This window comes from Prionailurus viverrinus, unplaced genomic scaffold (genome assembly GCF_022837055.1).
Source record: "Prionailurus viverrinus isolate Anna unplaced genomic scaffold, UM_Priviv_1.0 scaffold_48, whole genome shotgun sequence".
NCBI lineage: Eukaryota > Metazoa > Chordata > Mammalia > Carnivora > Felidae > Prionailurus > Prionailurus viverrinus.
Genome location: NW_025927611.1, coordinates 2,842,989 through 2,862,524, shown reverse-complemented (window position 1 = coordinate 2,862,524; position 19,536 = coordinate 2,842,989). Strand labels below are relative to the sequence as shown.

General features: G+C 58.9%; 1 protein-coding gene across 1 annotated transcript; it reads left to right on the top strand.

The window, feature by feature from the left end:
- The first annotated feature begins 1,564 nt into the window (after positions 1–1,564).
- Positions 1,565–10,836, top strand: SHOX (short stature homeobox). The gene is given in 10 exon segments (XM_053447916.1): positions 1,565–1,615; positions 1,618–1,678; positions 1,681–1,701; positions 1,704–1,841; positions 4,906–5,040; positions 5,043–5,113; positions 8,833–8,890; positions 8,969–9,057; positions 10,592–10,769; positions 10,772–10,836. Coding segments are annotated over 10 exon segments (867 nt in total).
- The last annotated feature ends 8,700 nt before the right edge of the window (positions 10,837–19,536 follow it).

Here is a 19,536-nt window from a genome sequence, read left to right as displayed (position 1 = left end):
AGAGAAGGAAGGAAGGAGGGAGGACGGAGGGGCGCGGGGGAAAGCGCTGCCCCCCCCCCATTTGCCCTGTGCTCCTCCTCCTGTCCCCGTCGCGCGGGTCGGACACCCGCAGCCCCTCCCAGATCGAGCCCCCCCCCCCAGCGAACCCCGAGTGCTGCGGGGCCATGGCGAACCCCGGATACCGCCGGGGGTGACCCCGATCCCGGGTCCCGGTTAGCACAACCCAGCGCGCGGGGCCGCCTTCGGAACGTGCGCACGGATCTTCTCCAAGACCCCCCCCCCCAGCCCCCCCTCCACCTGCCCCGCAGCTCCCCGAGAAGCCTGGTCCGCACTCCGGCGTGGGGAGGGGGCAAGGACGGGAGCCGGGGGGGGGGGGGGCGGGGGATGTTGTAGATAAAAGAGGGAAGAGGGTAAAAGTCAACTTTATTGCAGACGGAGTTGTGCGGACAGGACACGTTTGACTTCCGGGGTCGTAAAATGCTTTCGTGTTGCCCTCGAGAGAGTGGGTCGTCCCGTGCACCCTGGAGACGGGCCGTGGGAAGGGACGAACGAGGAGCAGCGTGGCGCAACCCCAAGTACACGTAGTCCCCCCCCCCAATAAATATCCTGGCCTCCAGGTCCAGTGCAGGGCTCTGGGTGCGGCCGCGCGGGGGCTGACGCGCGCCCGAGGAGCCGCCGTGTACAAACCAGGTCTCCCCACGACGCGCCGGTTTCTCCGCGTGTGGACCCCCGCGCTCCGCAGACGCCCGCGGCCCCCGGGCAGCGTCCGGGTCCCCGGCCTCCGCCGCGCCGACCCCTCCTCGAGGTCTGCGAGCCGCTTTCCACCGCCTCCGCCGCCGAGGTTCCCGGCGTCCACGCTGGGGTCGACGTGGGCCCCTTCCTCCCCCTTCCGCGGCCCTCCGCCCGCGTCCCGGCCACCCCGCGCGCACCGGCGGCAGCGGGCCCGAAACCCCACCGCATCTCCCTCCGACTCGCACTCGACCGTCGTCCGTGAGACCGCGCGTCACCGTCGCCCGGGGTGCCCTCGGCGTCTCCGCGTCGCCGCGCGCGGACCCATCCTGCGGAGACGCGTTCCGGGGGCGCGGGGCCGGCAGGGACCTCCCGACCATCCGTAAACTCCTCCTCGAGTTTCGTTTCCGCCAGCATTGAGGGATGCGGGTACCTGTTTGGGGCGCCGGCGCCTGCGCCCGCCCGCGCGCGCGCGCTCTCTCCCGCTCCCTGCAAAAATTGGATCTCTAGGTCCCCACACCGAGGTGCACAGACGCCAAACAGTGATGAAATGAGAAGAAAGCCAATTGCCGGACTGGAGGTGGGGAGAGATAGCGTCTCTGCGTGCGCCCTGCCGCCGATCCGGCGCCTAATTGCTGTAGACAGGGAGCGCGGGGGCTGGGCCGAGGTAGCGGTGTATAAATAGTGAGATCTCAAGTTGAAAGGCATAAATAACACCAGAAGGGATCTACCTCACACGGACAGTCCTCTCCGCGCGGGGAGGCGTGCGGACCTCAGCCCGGCTCCCGGCCAGCCCCGCCGCGCCCCCCGCGGACCCCGCAGCCCCCGGGCAGCCATGGAGGAACTCACGGCTTTTGTATCCAAATCTTTTGACCAGAAAGCAAGGAGGGCGGCGGCGGCGGCGGCGGCGGCGGCGGCGGCAAGAAGGATTCGATCACGTACAGGGAAGTTTTGAAAGCGGACTGGCGCGCTCCCGGAGCTGGGGAGCTCGGAGTCCAGCCTCCAGGACCTTACGGAGGGCAGCGGCCACTGCCCGGTGCATCTGTTTAAGGACCACGTGGACAGCGACAAGGACAAACTGAAAGAGTTCGGCACGGGGAGGGCTGCGGAAGGTAAGCTCGCCGGGGCGCGGCTGGGCGCCCCTCCCGGGGACGGCGTCTCCTCGCCGCGGCGCTTGCGGGCCTGGCCCTGGCTCGGCGCGCGGGAGGCCCGGGGGCCGCGGCTCGCCCAGAATTCCGCCCCAACTCTGAATGTACGGCCACGCTCGCACGCAAAGGCCCCGGCCACCCGTCGCCAGTGTTTTCGTAAGAAAGGAAGGAGACGCCAAGACGCGGCGGCGGAGCCAGAGAGGAAGGGAGGCAGGGAAGCCGAGCAAGCGAGCGAGGGCCGGGGCCGGGGCCGCGCGCTGCTGACGGGCCGGCTTCCCCGGCGCCCTTGTGCTGGGCGTCGCCGCGGGAACTTTCCCGGGTCGGAGTCCATCGGGCGGACGAGCCCGAACGGCGGGGGTCGGCTGTAGGGCCGCTGGGTGCGCGCCCGCCCGCCCGCCAGGCTGTCTAGTGTCTGCTCCAAGCGCACACACGACAGATCCCAGGCGGCTCTCCCAGCGCCCAGCGCCCCCGCTGCCCAGCGTCCGACCTGGGCCGGCGCTGAGGACGCGCCGGCCGCTGGTCCCGGAGGAGCGTTGCGTCCTGCTCCCGCTGAACCTCTCTGCTCAGTTTCCTCTTAGGGGGAACTTTCCCCTTGAGCCCGGAGCTGACGCGGGCCTGCAAATTAAAACCACTCGCGTGCCCGCAGGTGGCCGGGGTCTGGACGCGGAGGGAAGGATTCCCGGGAAGGTCATGGCCGTTGCGCGCGGGGCCTCCCGACCCCAGGCTTGTGAGAGGACAGCCGGCCCTGCTGCGGGGCGGACCGCGTCCCGGGCCTCCTTCCTTCCTGCTTTTCCAGCCACGTTCGCCGCGGTTCGCCCTGTTGCTGAATGGGGGGGAGGAGGGGAACCGGCGGTTTCTGGGGGGCTCTCCCAGCCGGGCACGGGGTGGTCCCAACGCGGGGGGGGGGGGTGTCTCCGTACAAACAGGGCAACCAGCAGCGGCAAATCAGTGGCATAAAATTGGCTGGATTTCTCCGGGCAGGGGCACACGTAAAACTGCTACGAATGCCTATATTTCATTGCAAAGAGGAAACACAGCGGCTTCGCCCCCTGGTGCACACGGTGTCAGCGTTGGGGGAGGCCAGGAGGGTCTCCCTACGGAGACATTCCTCACCACCCCCCGGCCAGCCCTACCCCGTGAAGCCCCTGCGTCCTGGTCGCTGGGACCCCACACTTGGGATCTCTGAATGGCAGAGCTCTGGGCCGCGGCCTTGAGACCGTGGGGATGCCCCAGATATCTTTCTGAGGCCTCCACCCAGGGAAGCTGGAGGCTTAGAGATGAGCCCCTGACCGCCTGCGGCCTGGGGACGCTTGCCCCGGCCTGTCTTACTTCGGGGTTCCCCCCCCCCGCCCCGCAGGGCACATGCAATTCATGCAGAGGTTGCTTTCACGGAGACATGGCCTGGCTGGACGCCACTCTGGGCCCACACGTAAGGTCAGAGGTTTCCAGCACCCAGGACTCACGTCCCTGGCGCTTGAGCCGTGTGGTGTGGAGACCTTCGGGTTCCTGCAGAAACCCTGAGGTCCTGGGCTCCTGCACGGCCTGTCCCGCCGAGCTGTGGATTTTGCAGAGCCCGCCCTGGGTTCTCAAGGCCTTTGAAGGCCAGCTGCTCAGCTGGGATCCGTCCCTGGGGTCAGACTTCAGGGACGGGAAGGGAAGGAAGGATCAGGGCTGCCTCCAGGACAGGATTCGCGGTGGGGGCAGAAATGGGGTGCTGGTTTGCACATGTAACGCTTTCCAGAGGCGGAAGGGGATTTCAAAGCCAAGTTGGGGTTCTGCGTCCCGTGCTCAGAAGGCCTGAGGGAAGGCTGTCGGGCAGACTCGGGGCTTGGCTTCTGTGTCCAGGCCGGCTCAGGGATCCCGGGTGGTGTCCCCCTGTCCCCACGGCTGCTTCGCGTCTTCCCGCTTGGCGAGGCTCCGGGCTGAGGTACGGAGAGGCCTTCTGTGCGTGCTGCCTCCAGACCTTCAGGACTGCGGTCCTGGGGTGGGCGTCCTGAAGGCTAGCCCCTTCTGGGCACCGGGGGCCGAGTCAGGAGGGCACGGAGGTGCTCTGTGGCTGTGCCCGGCACGATCTGTGATGGAGGGAAAGCACAGGGAGACAGAGGGGGCCCGGGAGGCGCGGCTCCCGCCAGCCGGGCTTTGGGGTGATCATGTTATTTTCAATTTCTGGGCTGCCTTTGCTGCAGGTGGGAAGGCGAGGTCTCCGCGTTAGACTCCCAATGTTGGCCTTATAACTGCCTGCCGCTTAGCCCCTACCGTCCCCTCCGCCAAAAACACAGACGCTCTCCTAATTTTTGGAGTAAGAAAGTGCCAGGCTTGGTGCCCTGGTGCTGTGTGCCCCGTCGCTGGATGTATGTACGGAGGGGGCCGCGGGAGGCCAGTAAGCTTGGGGACCTTGCTCAGCGATGCGCCCCAGGCACCGGGCTGAGCGTGAGGGTGTGAGTGTGGTGTGAGAAACGAGGCCAGGGAGGGGCCCGCACGGCCCAGATCCACCCAGTGGGGAGGGAGGCTCTTACCCGGCTGGTGCGCCCGGTGCCCTTCGCGGGACCCACACTAGGGCGATTCTGCCCAAACTTGTTTGACTTAAAATAATATTTCGCACCCACTCCGAGAGAGAGGGAGAGAGAGAGAGAGAGAGAGAGAGAGAGAGAGAGAGAGAGAGAGAGATTAAGCTATGTGGCCATGTCAATATGTCAACAGGCGCAAAGGGGAACCTTGAGGAAACCATTCCGAGGTTAGGCCGAGAAATTCAGCGCCGCCAATGCCCGAGTTATTACCAAACAGCGCGGGTTGCCCTCGAGTCCGCTTTATCGACCTGACGCAGCCCTGGGTGGGGGTGGGCTGGTCAGGCAGTCAGGCGCGTTGGCTGCCGGGGCCCCTTCGTCCGCAGGCGCGCACGCGGTGCTCGCCGGGTCCTGCACTCCGCGCAGCGCGGCCGTGTTTCTGGGCAGACGGGGAGGGCGGGAGCGGCCCCGGGAGCCCTGCGCCCTCAGCCCTGCGCCCCCCCCCCCCCCCGCTGCCCCCGCAGGCATCTACGAATGCAAGGACAAGCGCGAGGACGTCAAGTCCGAGGACGAGGACGGGCAGACGAAGCTCAAGCAGAGGCGCAGCCGCACCAACTTCACGCTGGAGCAGCTCAACGAGCTGGAGAGGCTGTTCGACGAGACCACTACCCCGACGCCTTCATGCGCGAGGAGCTCAGCCAGCGCCTGGGGCTCTCGGAGGCGCGCGTGCAGGTAGGAGCCCGCCAGCCCCGACGCGCAGGGCCTCTCGGAGACGCCCAGGGCCCTCGCGTGCGCGCGGGTCGCGCGGGTCGCACCCAGGGCGCGTGCCCCGCCTGAGCCGGTCGCCCTCCCCACCTGGAGGTGCTCAGGCACTGGGATCTGACCTCCCCTCTTCGCACGGCTCCTCTCCGCGGCCCCCAGCCTCCTCCCTTGCACTCCAGGGAGGGGAGGCGAGGGGCCAGGTGGGGGGGAGTCGCGCACACGGGCATCTTGATGAGCGCGGCTGATGCCCGCGCGGGGCCGGATTAGCTCGGGCGCGGGCGGGGGGCGGGGGCGCGGGCGCATGAATTCATAAAGCCCCATCTGGCGAGCCAGTGTCTGCGGGGGCCCTGGGCGTGCGCGGCACGTGCGCGGAGGGGACGCTGTGGCAAGCCGCTAGGTTAAATTTATTTATGCCTTTTTGGGGCACGGTAGCAAAAACTCACTCCCGCTCGCGTCCTCCGAATGCTGACCCCGCCTGGGAGCCGGGGCCTGGAAGGTTCCCGTCCTTCCTCACGTTCTGGGCACGACAGCAGCGCGCCAGGCGGAGAGAAGAAGGGGTCAGCATCCCCGGGCTCTGGGGACTGGTTTTAAATACACGGAATTAATATTGCCAAACGCGGAGCGGGGGGGGGGGGGGGGGGGGGGGGGCGGGGGGGGGCATGAGAAAAAAAAGCGCAGAGCTTTGAACGCACGGGTTTCCCCCGTTGGGTTGGAATATCAACACGTTCAAACACCAGTCCCCACCCTCCCCCGAGTTTACTTCCAAACGAAAACACGAACGTGTGGTATAGATAGTGTCTTACGTAAATCTTTAATTGGAAAAGAAAATTGTTTTTGGTCCCCAGCCCCCCTTCGGCGTTTCCTGTGGCTGCAGAGGGAAGGGTTTCTTAGGATTGCAAGGCAATCGTGTAGGGCCGGCTCTAGGCTACAGCCAGCGGGGACAGAGCCTCCTGCGAGGTGGGACCCAGGCGCACAGCAGCTCTGGGCCACCCTGTCCCCCCACCCCTCGCGGGTCGGGGGGCGTCCGGTGCGTGTGGCATCAGCGGCCCCCGCACGGGGAGGCGGCTGGCAGGGCCCAGAGTGGCTTCCCCGCTGGCCACCTTTCTAGGGCAAGATGGATAGGCATTCCCCCTATAAATTAATGAAAAGATTAAACTTTCGCTGAGGGGGACATCAACTTTTATGTTATCTCCCGGTGTCTTTCTGCCTGGGATCTGTAATATCTCCCAGGCCTTGATGTACTGTTTCTATAAAAATAAATTACTTGTAATTCAATTCTACACTATTTCTTTGAGCAGTCTATTACACGCAGCACCTTAGCAGGAGGGACCCACCGGCAGAAAACTGGTTCTCGTGTGTCTGCAGCTCTTGAGAAAACCCTAAAATCAAGGGGGGGCTGGGGGGTGGGCGTTTGTGTGGAGGAGGAGAAGGGTCGCGAGTGGCTGTCCATCCAGAGGTGAATTAAAACTTAACGACTGCAGATAATAATAAAAAGAAACACGGGGATGGGAGAGACAATTTTCTGCGGGCCACGGGGGGAACAGAGTCAGGGACTCAACACCAGGGGGAAAGGGGCTCGTAAAAATCAATTAGTTAAAAGGAATGGGTCAGCGCGCCCAGGCCCAGGGCGAGGGGGCGGGCGGCGAAGGCAGGGGGTCAGGAAGGAGCTGTGTTTTGTTCCTGTGCCTGAACCCTCTGGGTCGTCCCTTTTGGGCACAGCCCGTCCCGTGCCGTTAGGACAGTAGAGGTTCAATTTAGTGCGGAAATCTGCTGTACATAAATTGGGGATCCTACGGAGGCTGGTCTTTATTAACCTTTTATTTTTAGTCGTGTACTGGGACCTCGTATCACCCAGCTGTCAGGGTTATAATCGAAAGTTATGAGACCACGCGCAGGACCAGGCGGTAATTTAATTACAACAAATATCTTTGGGTTTATGGCGCAGAGCTAAATTAAATGTCATTATTCACTGTCTGTAATGGAAATCAAAAGGAAATCAGATTACAGCGTTTGTGAAAGAAATCAGTGACTGGTCCTTAATGAAGAAATAAGTGTTTAACCAGTGCACTGAGCTCTCCTTAGCATATTCAGGACTAATTCGAATTGATCGTGAATCACCCCAAGACTGATTTATTATCGCTTCACGCAGCGGCTAATTCATCACTTTTATTCATCGTAATGTTATTTCCACCCACCCGCCCCCCCCCACCCCCTGCTGAAGGGAGAACAGCTTTCTTTCCACGTTTAAATAGGATTCTGGTTTTGAAAAATGCCCTTGGTGGGGGGGGGGGTGGGGGTGTGGGTGCAGAATTTGCTGTCTCCTGCGCCTGGTTTGGGTCTCCCCTCTGAGGACCGAGTAGGGCACCCCAAGGAGAGGGAGGAGCCCCGGAGGGGCCCTCCGGGGTGCAGTCTTGCCGTCTGGACGCCCCGGGTTGTGCGGGGAGGACGGCCACGGGCGCAGGATTGCACACAGGAGTGAAACTTGGTGCGGCCCACCTTGCTGGGTGGGTGGGTCGGAGGGACCGTTTTGGGACTGCTTTTCGGGAACAGGCTGAAAGTTTCCCAAGCTCCCATATGTGGCCTGGCGGGGCCGAGCTTTTCGAGCCTTCGAAAGGCCGATTCAAACGGGCGGGCGGTGGCTCAGCCGTGGATAAAAAGCCGTCTCAGAAGAGTCTGGGAAGGAAGAGTGAAGGTTTCTTACAGTCTCCGCTGGGTCTGGCCTCCCGGGTTTGCTGAGGTTTCCCCCGTGCAGGGTCGGGGGCAGCGGGGCCCCGAGCTGTCCGGGCGGTTGGCCAAACGGAAGGCTTGCTTTGTGCTAATTATTCGCCGAGGCCCCTGATGTCATTGCAACAACTGTGCCATTGAGGGCGGCAGAAAGCTGCGGAGAAAGCCAGTTAGGAACAATCAGGTGCTAAAACTGTGCACGAGGGGCCTCCAGATTTCCGCAGGCACAGCTTGGGGGCCACGGGGTTCAAGAACCAGGGCTGTCCGGACGAGGTGGGGGGACTTTGGTGGGGCGTCCCTTTGCTCAAAAATGTTAACATCGGGCCTGCGAATCGAGCTGAACTGGGGAAGGTTCCGCGGATACCCTTTCTCCAAGAATGAGACATTTTGCAAGAGGGGCAGTCCGTCGGGTGACCCGGTGTTTCCGGGTCCAGGACGCTGAGGAGTCCTTACTGCTAACTGGGACACTCCAGGCTTCCAAGGAGGGCATGAGGGACACTGGGGACGCGGAGGGTTCCGGACTCAGGGTGTCCCGAATTGCACCAGGGCGGGGGGGTCATATTGGAAGCTCTTTATGCGTCTGTGCGCCCCGTTAGCGGGCAGCTAAGGTTCTGAGCAGGACGATCAGGCGCTCCAGGGGCCTGGCAGAGTGGAAGAGGGCGTCCACTGCTCCTGGAAAGTTCTCGAATCCACCCCGCCGTTCTGGCGTGCACTTTTCCACTTTAAATACAGGAGCCGTCAAGGCTCCTCACCTGGGGACACAGGCAGGGCTCAGAAGCGACTCTCGGAATCCGCAGCTCTAGGTGGCCAGCTATGGGGGGGGGGGGTGGCTGGGGCGGGAGGGAGCCCACCTGCGACCCTGGTGTCCTGGCACCGGAGCGCGCGCTGCCGTGCGCCTAGCCTCCTGGGGGGAAAGAGGCCGGCGGGCTCACGGGGCTGCGCGCGTGTCTCTGTTCTGTCCTCAGGTTTGGTTCCAGAACCGGAGAGCTAAGTGCCGGAAGCAAGAGAACCAGATGCATAAAGGTGGGTGCGGAGGTGGGGAGCGCGCGCAGACACGGGAGGACCTCGGCGGCCCTCACGGCTCCTTTTTTCCCCTTGCAGGAGTTATCCTGGGCACCGCCAGCCACCTGGACGCCTGCAGGGTGGCCCCCTACGTGAACATGGGCGCCCTCCGAATGCCTTTCCAACAGGTAGCCCGTTTTTCTTCCTTCTGAGCCGCGCGGGGCCCGCCACCCTCCCGGCCTCCCTGGCGTCCTGCCTCCCCCCGCCGCTCCCGCCCCCGCGGAAGAAAGGCTGGCGCTTTTACAAGGGGGCATTTATGGAGCCGTTGGCACGTATTAAAATCACGCTGTAAAACTCCAAGAGTCACCTTGGGGAGGGCCAGGGTTTAAACCCAAACACAATTTTACAAAAATCAAATCGGAGTGAAAAAAAAAAAATCCCACCCACCCAGGCAGCCTGGCTGGGGGTGGGGCGCGGGGATGGTGTACTTGGCCGGGAGGCCCTGCGTCTACACCCAGCCCCCCACCTCGCCTGCCCCAAGCCTCAAGTGAGGTGTCTGCGCCCCCCCCCCCACGCTCCCCTCTCCCCACGCCCCCCTCCTGTACCTGGGCCTCCCCCTCCACCTCAGAGCCCGGGTCATCGGGGCTCCGCTCCAAGTGGAGTCGGGAGGCCCCAGCGCTGAGGGCTGCCTGGCGTGGACGTCTAGGGTTTCCGGAGACCCCCCGAGGGCTGCCTTCTGCTCCGGAGCAGCTACCGGTGGATGGTGGAACCTGCCTGGGGCGAGGCGCGGGCGCCCGGGGCGAGAGCTCAGGGCTCACGTGCCCCGGACTCGCGCCAGCACGGGACCTGGGGGCGCACGGGTTGGGGCCCCATCGTTGGGGGAATATGTGAGCGCACGGGCTGGCGGAGCTGGGGTGCTGTGGGCACAGCGGAAGCGTGTTCACCACGCGCCCTGCACGGCTTTGCTCCAGGGAGCAGGCCTGGGGTTATATTTGGACCTGTGTTTGCTACGGGCCTCTGCGGGTCAGCTAGGGCGCGGGTAGAGGTGGTGAGGGGTCAATAAACAGGGCCCTTACCGAGAGCGGGGCGCTGGCGCCTTGTGCTGTCAGACTCAAAGTGCCCAAAGGCGAAGGGAGTCCAGGGCCGCGCCTGCGCTGGGTAAGGGCCTGCGTCCCTCTCTCGCTTGGCCTCACCCACTCCGCGCCTGGGCGCACGCACGTCCTTCCCCAGGGAGGGCGGTCTCTCCACACGACCTGCAGCCCAGAGTGGGGTCCGCCCTGAGGCCATGCTGCAACGAGGCTGTTGGGGCGCGGGGGGGGGGGATTCAGAGGCGTCCCGCGGGGGAGGGGGGTAAGAGGAGGCCAGCACCCCGCAGTCCAGAGGTCGAGTGGGGACAGGTCACAAGTTCAGAGAAGTTGAGCTTCCCGTGAGGAGATGCAGACACCGGGATGCTGGCGAGGACAGGGGCGTGGGCGCCACCCGGGGGTGGGTGCCAGGCTCTGTTCAGATTCTCCAGCTCCCACGGCGCAAAGCAGCCAGTGCCCCCCGCGGACGCGCGTGCCAGGAGCACAGCTGCGACCCCCCTCTCCCGCCCCCGGCTGGTGCAGAGGAGTCGATGGTGGTCCCCGGGGTGGGGGCAGGGGGCTACGACTCCCCAGAAACGGACGCCCCAGGGTCCCTCCCGTTGCACACGAGGCCTAACTGCGCCTTCTGCCCGCCCAGGTTCAGGCACAGCTTCAGCTGGAAGGCGTCGCGCACGCGCACCCGCACCTGCACCCGCACCTGGCCGCGCACGCGCCCTACCTGATGTTCCCGCCGCCGCCCTTCGGGCTGCCCATCGCGTCCCTGGCCGAGTCGGCCTCCGCCGCCGCCGTCGTGGCCGCCGCCGCCAAAAGCAACAGCAAAACTCCAGCATCGCCGACCTGCGGCTCAAGGCGCGGAAGCACGCCGAGGCCCTGGGGCTCTGACCCACCGCCCGCCGCGCGCCCGGCCCCGGCCCCACGACCCCGCCCACGCTGCGTCCTGCACGCGCCCCCTCCGCGCCCCCCGAAGGTTCGCACGGACGCCCTGCAGCGAGCGCGCGGGCCCTGGGGCAGCGGCCTCCCCGCTCGGGGCAGCCCGGGGTGGGGCCCACCACTGGCCTAGGGAGGGGGCCTTCCGGGGCCCTCACGACCCCGCCAGACCCTCGCAGAGACCGTGCGGAAGAACGCAGGTGACGCTCAGACCACCCAGCCCTTTGCCGCGCTGTCTGCACTTCCTGGGACCCTGCGCCACCGGGAGCCCCTGTGTGCCCCTGTGCGCCCCGCGCGCTCCTGTGCGCCCCCGTGCGCCCCCGTGCGCCCCCGTGCGCCCCTGTGCTGCCGGCGGCGTTCCTACCCTGTGCATGTGGCTTCCTACTCGCCTTTGGAAGATCTTAGAGTCTATTAAACAAAAGATCTGGGGCTGGTCTCCGCTGAAGATACCAACACTTTATTCACTGCCACGAACTTGCTTTTTCGTCTGAGGAGGTTCAGGACGGGTATGGATTTCAATGTGGACTTTCGCCTGCCAGGCAGGGGCCATACTCTGCAGCAATAAGGAACCGCGTCTGAGGACCTCCACAAGGTGGGGTGGGGGTGGCAGAGACCTGGTTCTCCCAGGCTGGGACCGTTTTTTTTGGGGGGGGGGGGAGGGGTTGAACCTGAATGACGCGAGCACGGTCTTCACGCACATGTTTGGCCCCAAGCACCGAGTTTAGGATTCCTTGTGCCATAGTACAGGCGACTTTATAACTTTTCCAGCATTTGATTCCCTAATTGATGATTTTTTTTTTTTTTTGCTGTTTTACAGAATTCAGACGCAAATAACTTGCATAGAGACACAGGGGCGGTGGTTTTAAGGTATGATACTGATGCAGCATTAACTTTGGTGAAATGCAGTTAAGTGCAATACTGTAAATATTATAGATTTAAAAAAAAATAGCCGTGCACTCTTGACCCCGTCAGCTTCGGAATTCCAAGGGCATGACCCTCCTCCTGCATGCTGCGGGCCCGCCGACTGGGGGCCCATCGCCAAACCCGAGGGGGGGGGGTGTCTGGCCTGGGCCGAGCAAGACCGGGGGCCTGTCAGGATGTGACGCTGCTGGCTGAGCTGTTTCTGAGAAGGGAAGAGTGGGTGACGTCCTCCGGGCAGCGAGTTTGAAGACAGTGTTTTGTAGCCGAGGCCCCAGATTTTACTTCTTCTCTTTTCTTTTTTGTTTCTCCCTGAGTCCCCCCCCAGGCCCCCTCCCGGCCGCGTTGTGTAAGCACCACACGGCGACTTAGTTGAGCAGGTGCATGGGATAGGAAAGTCGCTTGAAATGGTGTAGCCACAGGGTTCGGGGTCCCCAGCCATGCACCTGAGTTCCGGGCGAGGCGCTTTGTGGGCACTGCGTGGGCTCCGGGGGCCACGCACCAGGGCTGGCCTTGTCTACCTCGGAGAGACGCCTGTGTTTTTGCCTTAGTCGCCGAGGGCTGCCCAGACGGAAGCGGCTTTCTCCATCAGTGTGCCAACCCCTACCTGGCCGTCTAGCCAGCGTTTCATGAGCTGCACGCGTTCATTCTGTGTCCAAAAGACGTTTCGCTCTTTCCGGATTTGGCCTTGGCGGCTGTCTTTCCTTATCCCCGAACTTTGGTATATTTTCTTCACGAGACAGAAAATGTTTCCTTCCGGGCAAGGAAACATTTTCTACCTTTCCACGGGCTGAGATGCAGACGCGTTTGGACGCGTCTCATTTCTATCATCTGAAATTCTTTATAGGAACCGAAAGGCCCCTCCGACATTACCCCCCCCCCCTGAAATTTTAGTAAAGCTCTAAATGACAGAGCAAGACAGAGGAAGCAAGGTCAGTATTTTTAAATCACTCGCAACTTTTTATGTCAGACATTCACGGCGACGTAGAGTTTGCCTGAAATGTGCAGTTTTGCTTTCAAACAGCTGTGAATAAAAAAACAAAAACAAAAAAAGAAACAGGAGGTCCTACAAAGCTTGAATTTTCCTTTCCATGCAAACAGCGCATTTCCAACCTTTTAAAGCTAGTGGCATTCATCCGAAAATGTAACACTTGGCGAAGGTTCCAGGTAAAGCGTGTGCGTCCGTATTTTCTTGTTTGTTTGAAAAAGCTTACAAAATTTTTGCCTAAATACACTCTTCACAGACCACTCCCTCCACCCCAGAAAACTCCCTCCACGTGAGCACCAGACATGGGGTCTGCAACTTCCAGTTTCGGTTGTGCTGGTGGCACCCAGGACGTGCTGGACGGGGGTCACCTAATCCTCGTGTGGGTCTAGGTGCGCCGGGCCATCACCCCGGGGCCGTGGCATCACCCGGGGGCGTGCACGTGGTGCAGAACTGGGACAGGGCGTCAGAAAAATGACACGCGTGAAACGGATGCCTCTGGGCTGTTGTTGCTGTTTTCTGCTCAAACCAGGATCCCTTTCAAAGTCATTCGTGGGACATCCCACAGCGCCTTGGTCACAGCGGGGAAGTGTCACCTGGAAAGCACGTTGGGCAGGGTTGCGTGTTGACGCGGTTATAGGCAGACTACTGGGTTTGTCAGACCTACAGAGGGTTCCCGCGGGCGCACGGGGTGAGCCGCGGGCTGGTTCCCATATCCACCCGGCTCTGCCGGGCCACTTCGCGAGGAGGCGTCAGCCCCAGGATGCTTTTTCTTTTTCTGAAACCTTGGCCAAAGAGTACTGTCAGGACGGAAATCGCCCGGTTTGGCAAAACGGAGTTCTTGTAAGATGTTGCTGCTCTCTTGGACCTTTGTTACGAATTCCATCTTTCCTTCCTTGGGTTGTGTGTCTGGGAAACGACGACCGATGATGTCACTGGGGAAGGTTCTGGAGTTTCTGGATCGGGGGTGCTGGGCATACTCTACGGATGATGTGTGTGGCTCTTGCGTGCTTGGGGAAGCACGGCTACCCAGCATTGCTGGTTCAGAGGCACGGGGATGTCCTTTTCTTCTTGTCTGTATGGGGCATCCACATGGTGACTTCTTCACTCTGACAGAATCGAGCACTGGGCCCGACGGGGTTCCTGAATCACTTATGGGAAAAGCAAGCCAGTCTGAGCACGTGTTCTGACGCGTTGCCACGTCCATCAGCTAATTGGGTTGGCATCCGTGCTTGAGGGTGGGGGGGCCTTCAGAGCCTCAAATGCCCCCTGATCTCCTGGGGCAGGGACTGTCCCCACACATCACTGCAATGCAAGCTGGGCACTGTGGTTGCCTCCGGTCCCTGCAAGTCTTGAGTTCCAGGTGTGGGCTTCCTTGTGTCCTTGGCCATGAGCATCTGTGGTCTGTGCCATGGGGGGACATGTGGGTGTTTAAAGTGGAACCAGGAGCACGTTGGGCACCGGTGTGCGAGTTCACAGCCACCCCCCTGGTCGCGATGGAAAGGACACCACAGCCTTCTCTGCTCCCACACTTGGCTTCCAATCTAATCCCTTAATTTTCCTCAAGGTACAAGCCCCTTTTCCTGGAATTTTCACCGGGGCACAGAGCTGAGCACAAGGACCCAACATTTTCAGGCACTTTGCCCCTTCCTTGCTCCGAGTTTCGGAGGTTGGGAGGAGGGGGAGGTCTGTTCAGTTGACAAGTTTTAAAACCTGGTGCCTAATTTATTGAAATTTATTAAAATTAGCTTAGGGATATGCTGACTTTTTTGTTTTGTTTTGTTTTCAATACACGTGAAAACTTGATGCAATTTATAAATGTTTTATTGAAATTTGATATTTAATGAGAAATCAGCTGAAGAATGTAGAAAATATCAACTTTCAAGCTATTAAGCGTGCTATTTATTGAAAGGTGATAGTTTGATAACCGAGCCCTGTTGTAGGTTGAGGTGGCATCAGAGGGAGGCAAGGTTCTCTGCTTTTGACTTTGGATGTATGTGGATGTGTTATTTATTGCCTTTGGTTTTTTTTTTTTTTTTTTGGTTGGAAGTTCATAAATATGTGCTATTTTAATTATGGTGAGTGTAAATTTGACATTGCCTTGCATTTATTTTTATATTTTTTAAGCCTCTTGCTTTCGCCCCTCCCCCTCCCCCCCCCCCCCCGCCCCCGAATTATGAGGAGCGACTAGGATTTATGGCACAGCCACAGCGTTTGGGTTATGCATACGAGCTTTGTCTGGACCTACAGACGTGTTCAGGGATCGCTCCAACGAAAAGAAGTAACAGAAGCTTTCCCAAACCAGCAGTCTTGAAAACCTGTATCCCTCTGCTATCGTGGGGCTGGGGGGTGGTGGTGGGCGGAAACCATGCGGGAGGGGTTTTTCTGGCCATGCTTGCAGATTGGTTTTTCTGGCCATGCTTGCAGATTGGTAACATGAAATGTTCTCACGTTTAGTTCTAGTTACAAAGTGTATTTTGTCAAACCATATAGTATGAATGTACATCTTGTCAAACGGAGATATAAATAAACTTATAAATATTTGTATTCAAGTGTTAAAAAAAATTCTCCAGTCTCCACCCCCCTCCCCTGAGGCGGGCTCCTTGCAACATGCAGGTGTGGGCCGGGGCTGGAAAGAGAGCGTTGTTTTCTCGTCCACACAGAAGTGTGTGTCTGTGTATTTCCGGCTCACGTCTGGCACCCGTCTCCCGGGTTTTCCGCGGCCTCTGATTTCTGCTCCTGTAACCAACACCCCCTTATGGACGTGTCCCTTTTCCTAGCTTTTTACTATCCAAGTCCACATCCTCCCAGAAGCCAGGGAAAGGAAGAGAAACAAAGAAAAAAAAATCCCCATTTTGAATCAACTCAGAAGGTTGGGATGACCGTGGAGGCATTTCTGAGAAGCCCGAGGATGTTGGTTTTGAGTTTCCAATTTTAATTTTTTTTTCTTTTCTCGCGGGACGGTATAAGGAGGGACCACCTCGGCATTGCGACGATGGTTGAGTCATTTCGGAGAAAAAAAGAAAGAAAGAAAGAAAAAGAATGAATGGGGGAAAAAAAAATCAAGCCTTCCAAATGAGAACATTTTTTGGCCTTGGCTTTCTGTCTCCTTATGTGAAGGAAAGTTGACGACCTGACTTAGCCGCGCTCGCGGGTTCCCAGAGCGGATAGAAACCACATGTGTGGACACAGGGCAGGGCAGACGTGGGCTGGGTGAAGCCATCCCTGAGACACTGGCACCATGGCTGGCCGGGAGGGCTGGGGGGTCTCTCTGTGCTCGGGGGGGGCGAGCCCACAGACAGGTGCGAAAGTCCCGTGCACCCAGGTTCTCCTCCTCCAGCCACGGAGGAGACTTGGACGACTTGCTCTCTGCTGCTGACCCTCCAGCCTCAACATTTCCTTTCTCTTTTGTGGCCCGCATGCCACAAAACCGGTCCATACCCTCAGCTCCCTCCCACAGACCCGTTCCTGTCCTGCAGGAAGGAAGAAAGTGGGGTTTGTCGGGCGACGGGGACCGAGGTCACCGAACAGAGGGCACGTCCTGTGCATGACCCCAGGGTGTGTGGTCCCTGACGGGGTTCCCCATCAGCCTGTCTGAAATCTGCACCCCTGGCTTCCGGAAACCTCTTGTCCTTTGGGGGTAAATGCAGCCCGGTTTGACACCTGGGGACTCCCCCTGTGGCTTTGCTGGGAACGTAGTCGGAGCAGATATTCTGTGGTTCACACGACCGTAAATGTCCGTCTGTGTTCAGCGGATCTGTTCCTGGTGTCAAACATATTTGGGGGCCCCCTTCCCTTTGAAACGGAGTCTGACCTGGAGAGAATCTTGAATCCCTTTCAGGTTTTTCTGTGGTTTCTGCTGCAGACTTTTCTTGAACCAGAACCCTATATAAATATATACACATTTCAAATATATACTGGAATATTTTAATTTGCACACACAGACGAATGAGCCGAGGGGTTTTCGGATAACCGTGTCTTACCCCCAGTTACGAAATCCCTAAATGGAACAGGAAAGCACATTGACGTTGCCTCCCGCAGACGCGTTTTCCTTTCCGGGTTTCTGGGGCTTCTGCTGGGGCGTCTGACTTTCGTATTCAACCCCGGGCGGCAGGGGGAAGGAGAGGGATATACCGAGAAAGGAAAAACCGCGAGCTGGCCTGGCACGTATGTTACACACACACACACACACACACACACACACACACACACATGAGCTCTCCAAATCGTGCAGGGGGCAGTTGTCAGGGAAAATAAACGGGTTTGAGATTTCACCAGCAGATCTATGCTCGGAAGGAGGCACAGCCAAGGGAAGTAACATCGGTCACCCCCGCGGCTGAAGTCCCTCCGTGATCCAGCGCTAGTGAGTTTTTAAAAACATGCCTTGATTTCTTTCCTTGGAACGTGGAGATTCTCAGAATAAAGACGAATACTGAGTGTATGTGGACACGTCTGGTTAGTTTCCACGTGTGGCCGTGCGTGTGGTGGTTCATTTGTGGGTTTCTCTCCCCACGTTGGTTAAAGTGGAGCCTTTCACTTTCAGTATCCTTTGTGTGGAGCGTTTACCTAAAACCATGGAGAATTAGCTTTGGATTTTAAAACAATGGAACCTCACCCACTTCCGTGAGCACTTTGGGTTAAAATCTGCAGATCTTCACATAGACACTCACAGGGACCCGTGGCACACGCAGTAAACCCGTGTTGTCAAGTTGCTTCCTCTATTACTGTTTCTGCCGTGAGATGTAAGTGTTATCCTGTGCTCAAGACGTGAAAGGACGCTCGCTGACTGGAGCCATCCGTCTCCCTATGAAATTAAAAAGGCCAAAGACAGAATCTGTCGCCGTGTAAGGAGGCGTGATGGGTGTGCGATCTTACGCACAAATGCACCGCGGAAAAGATGTGTCCAGACGGGAAACAAGGTTTGCCACGAGGCCGTGAGAAAGCAATTGAAATATAATTTTTTTAATGTTTATTTTTGAGAGAGAAAGACACACACACAGAGCGTGAGCGAGGGAGAGACAGAGAGGGAGATACTGAATCCGAGGCAGGCTCCAGGCTCCGAGCTGTCAGCACAGAGCCGGACGTGGGGCTCAAAGCCACGGACCGTGAGATCATGACCTGAGCCGAAGTCAGACGCCCAACCGACTGAGCCACCGAGGCGCCCCAAAAGTAGTTCAAATATAAAGCAGTGTCATCCTGTGCACTGAGCAGACCATTAAGGTGGCTAACGAGTTTCCTTCCTGGTGGGGGAGGAAGCTTCTTCTGGGTCCCGTGGAGGGTAACTAGTACCTTGTAAGTCCGGGCAGATTTGTGGTCTCAACGGTTGAAGTGCAGCCTTGAGACCCAACACAGGGTCTTGCTTTGATCCCACATTCCTAGGACCAGGACCTGGCAGTTGAAACAGGATGTGCTTTTATGGGCACTTTCTGCTGTGGTGAGCAAAGGGTCTGCATCCTGCTGGACCGGAAAGCCGTATGCAACATTATGGCTGATGCCTTTGGGACACACCGTGTGCTTCCCGCCCCCCCCCCCCCGCCCCCCCAGAAGAGTGTACTCAAATGTTATGTCATCACAATGCACTCTGCACAGAGTCTACACTGAGATAACACACTCCAAAGATGCCCCAAACATGCTGTTTCCCCACGAGCTACCGTTCATCTGAAAACATAATGTACTCAGACGCAGGAGAATTTAACAATTGTTGGAAAAGATTCACGATGATGCAGGAGGGTTGAACAATTGTTGCAAAAGATTCAGGGAGGTGCAAGAGGGTTTAACAATTGTTGCAAAAGATTCACTGTGATGCAGGAGGGTTGAACAATTGTTGCAAAACATTCATGATGATGCAGGAGGGTTTAACAATGGTTGCAAAAGATTCAGTATCAGGCACACACACACAGAGTGGAAACATTTAACGCACTGAAATTATGCTGTGTATTCAGGAAGTTAAATGGAGTATGACCGCACGTTTTGGTTGATTTTCTGGAGGAGCAAAGTCGGCCCGGGGAAATTTCCCCAGCCCCTTTACGGCGCGAGGCCATGCACGTACCGACTGTAGCGACTGCTTGTGAAATTCCCAGTCGCCCCGGTGGCCCCCTTAGCGGGTATCAGAGTAAGAACCCTGCACTCTGATCTGGCCTATACATAGAAATCGGAGTGGTTTCCCCCAACAGAAACGAGAAGAAACCAGCCGAAAGCATTCAGTGCCATACGCGTTGCCGGCATTCTTTATTCAGAGGTACCTGGTCGTCACCTCCACACCGGCATCTGCGTAGCTGTGTTAACTTTCTGTCTTTCTCTTGCATGTCTGTTAATTATACAGTCTGAGTGTGTGCGTGTCTGACACAATTTCGTGTCTTCCTAGATTCCCGGTGGTGACTGTCATCACCAGTATCACTGTGACCCCTGCTAGTTCCTATCCGCTTGCACCGCTGGGAGGAAGACAATGGGAGCAGTGTTTTTTTTTCTTTTTTTTAAGTTCCATTTATTTATTTTTATTTTTTTTTTTTGGTGGGGTGGGGGGAGGACAGAGAGACGGAGACACAGAATCGGAAGCAGGCTCCAGGCTCCGAGCTGTCAGCACAGAGCTGAATGCAGGGCTCGAACCCACGAACAGGGAGATCATGACCTGAGCCAAAGTCGGGGGCTTAACCGACTGAGCCCCCCAGGTGCCCCTGGGAGCAACCTTTTCATGGGTCCTCTTCAGTGTGCTCTGAGATGAGTTGATAGTTTGGGTCATTTCCCGGGGAACC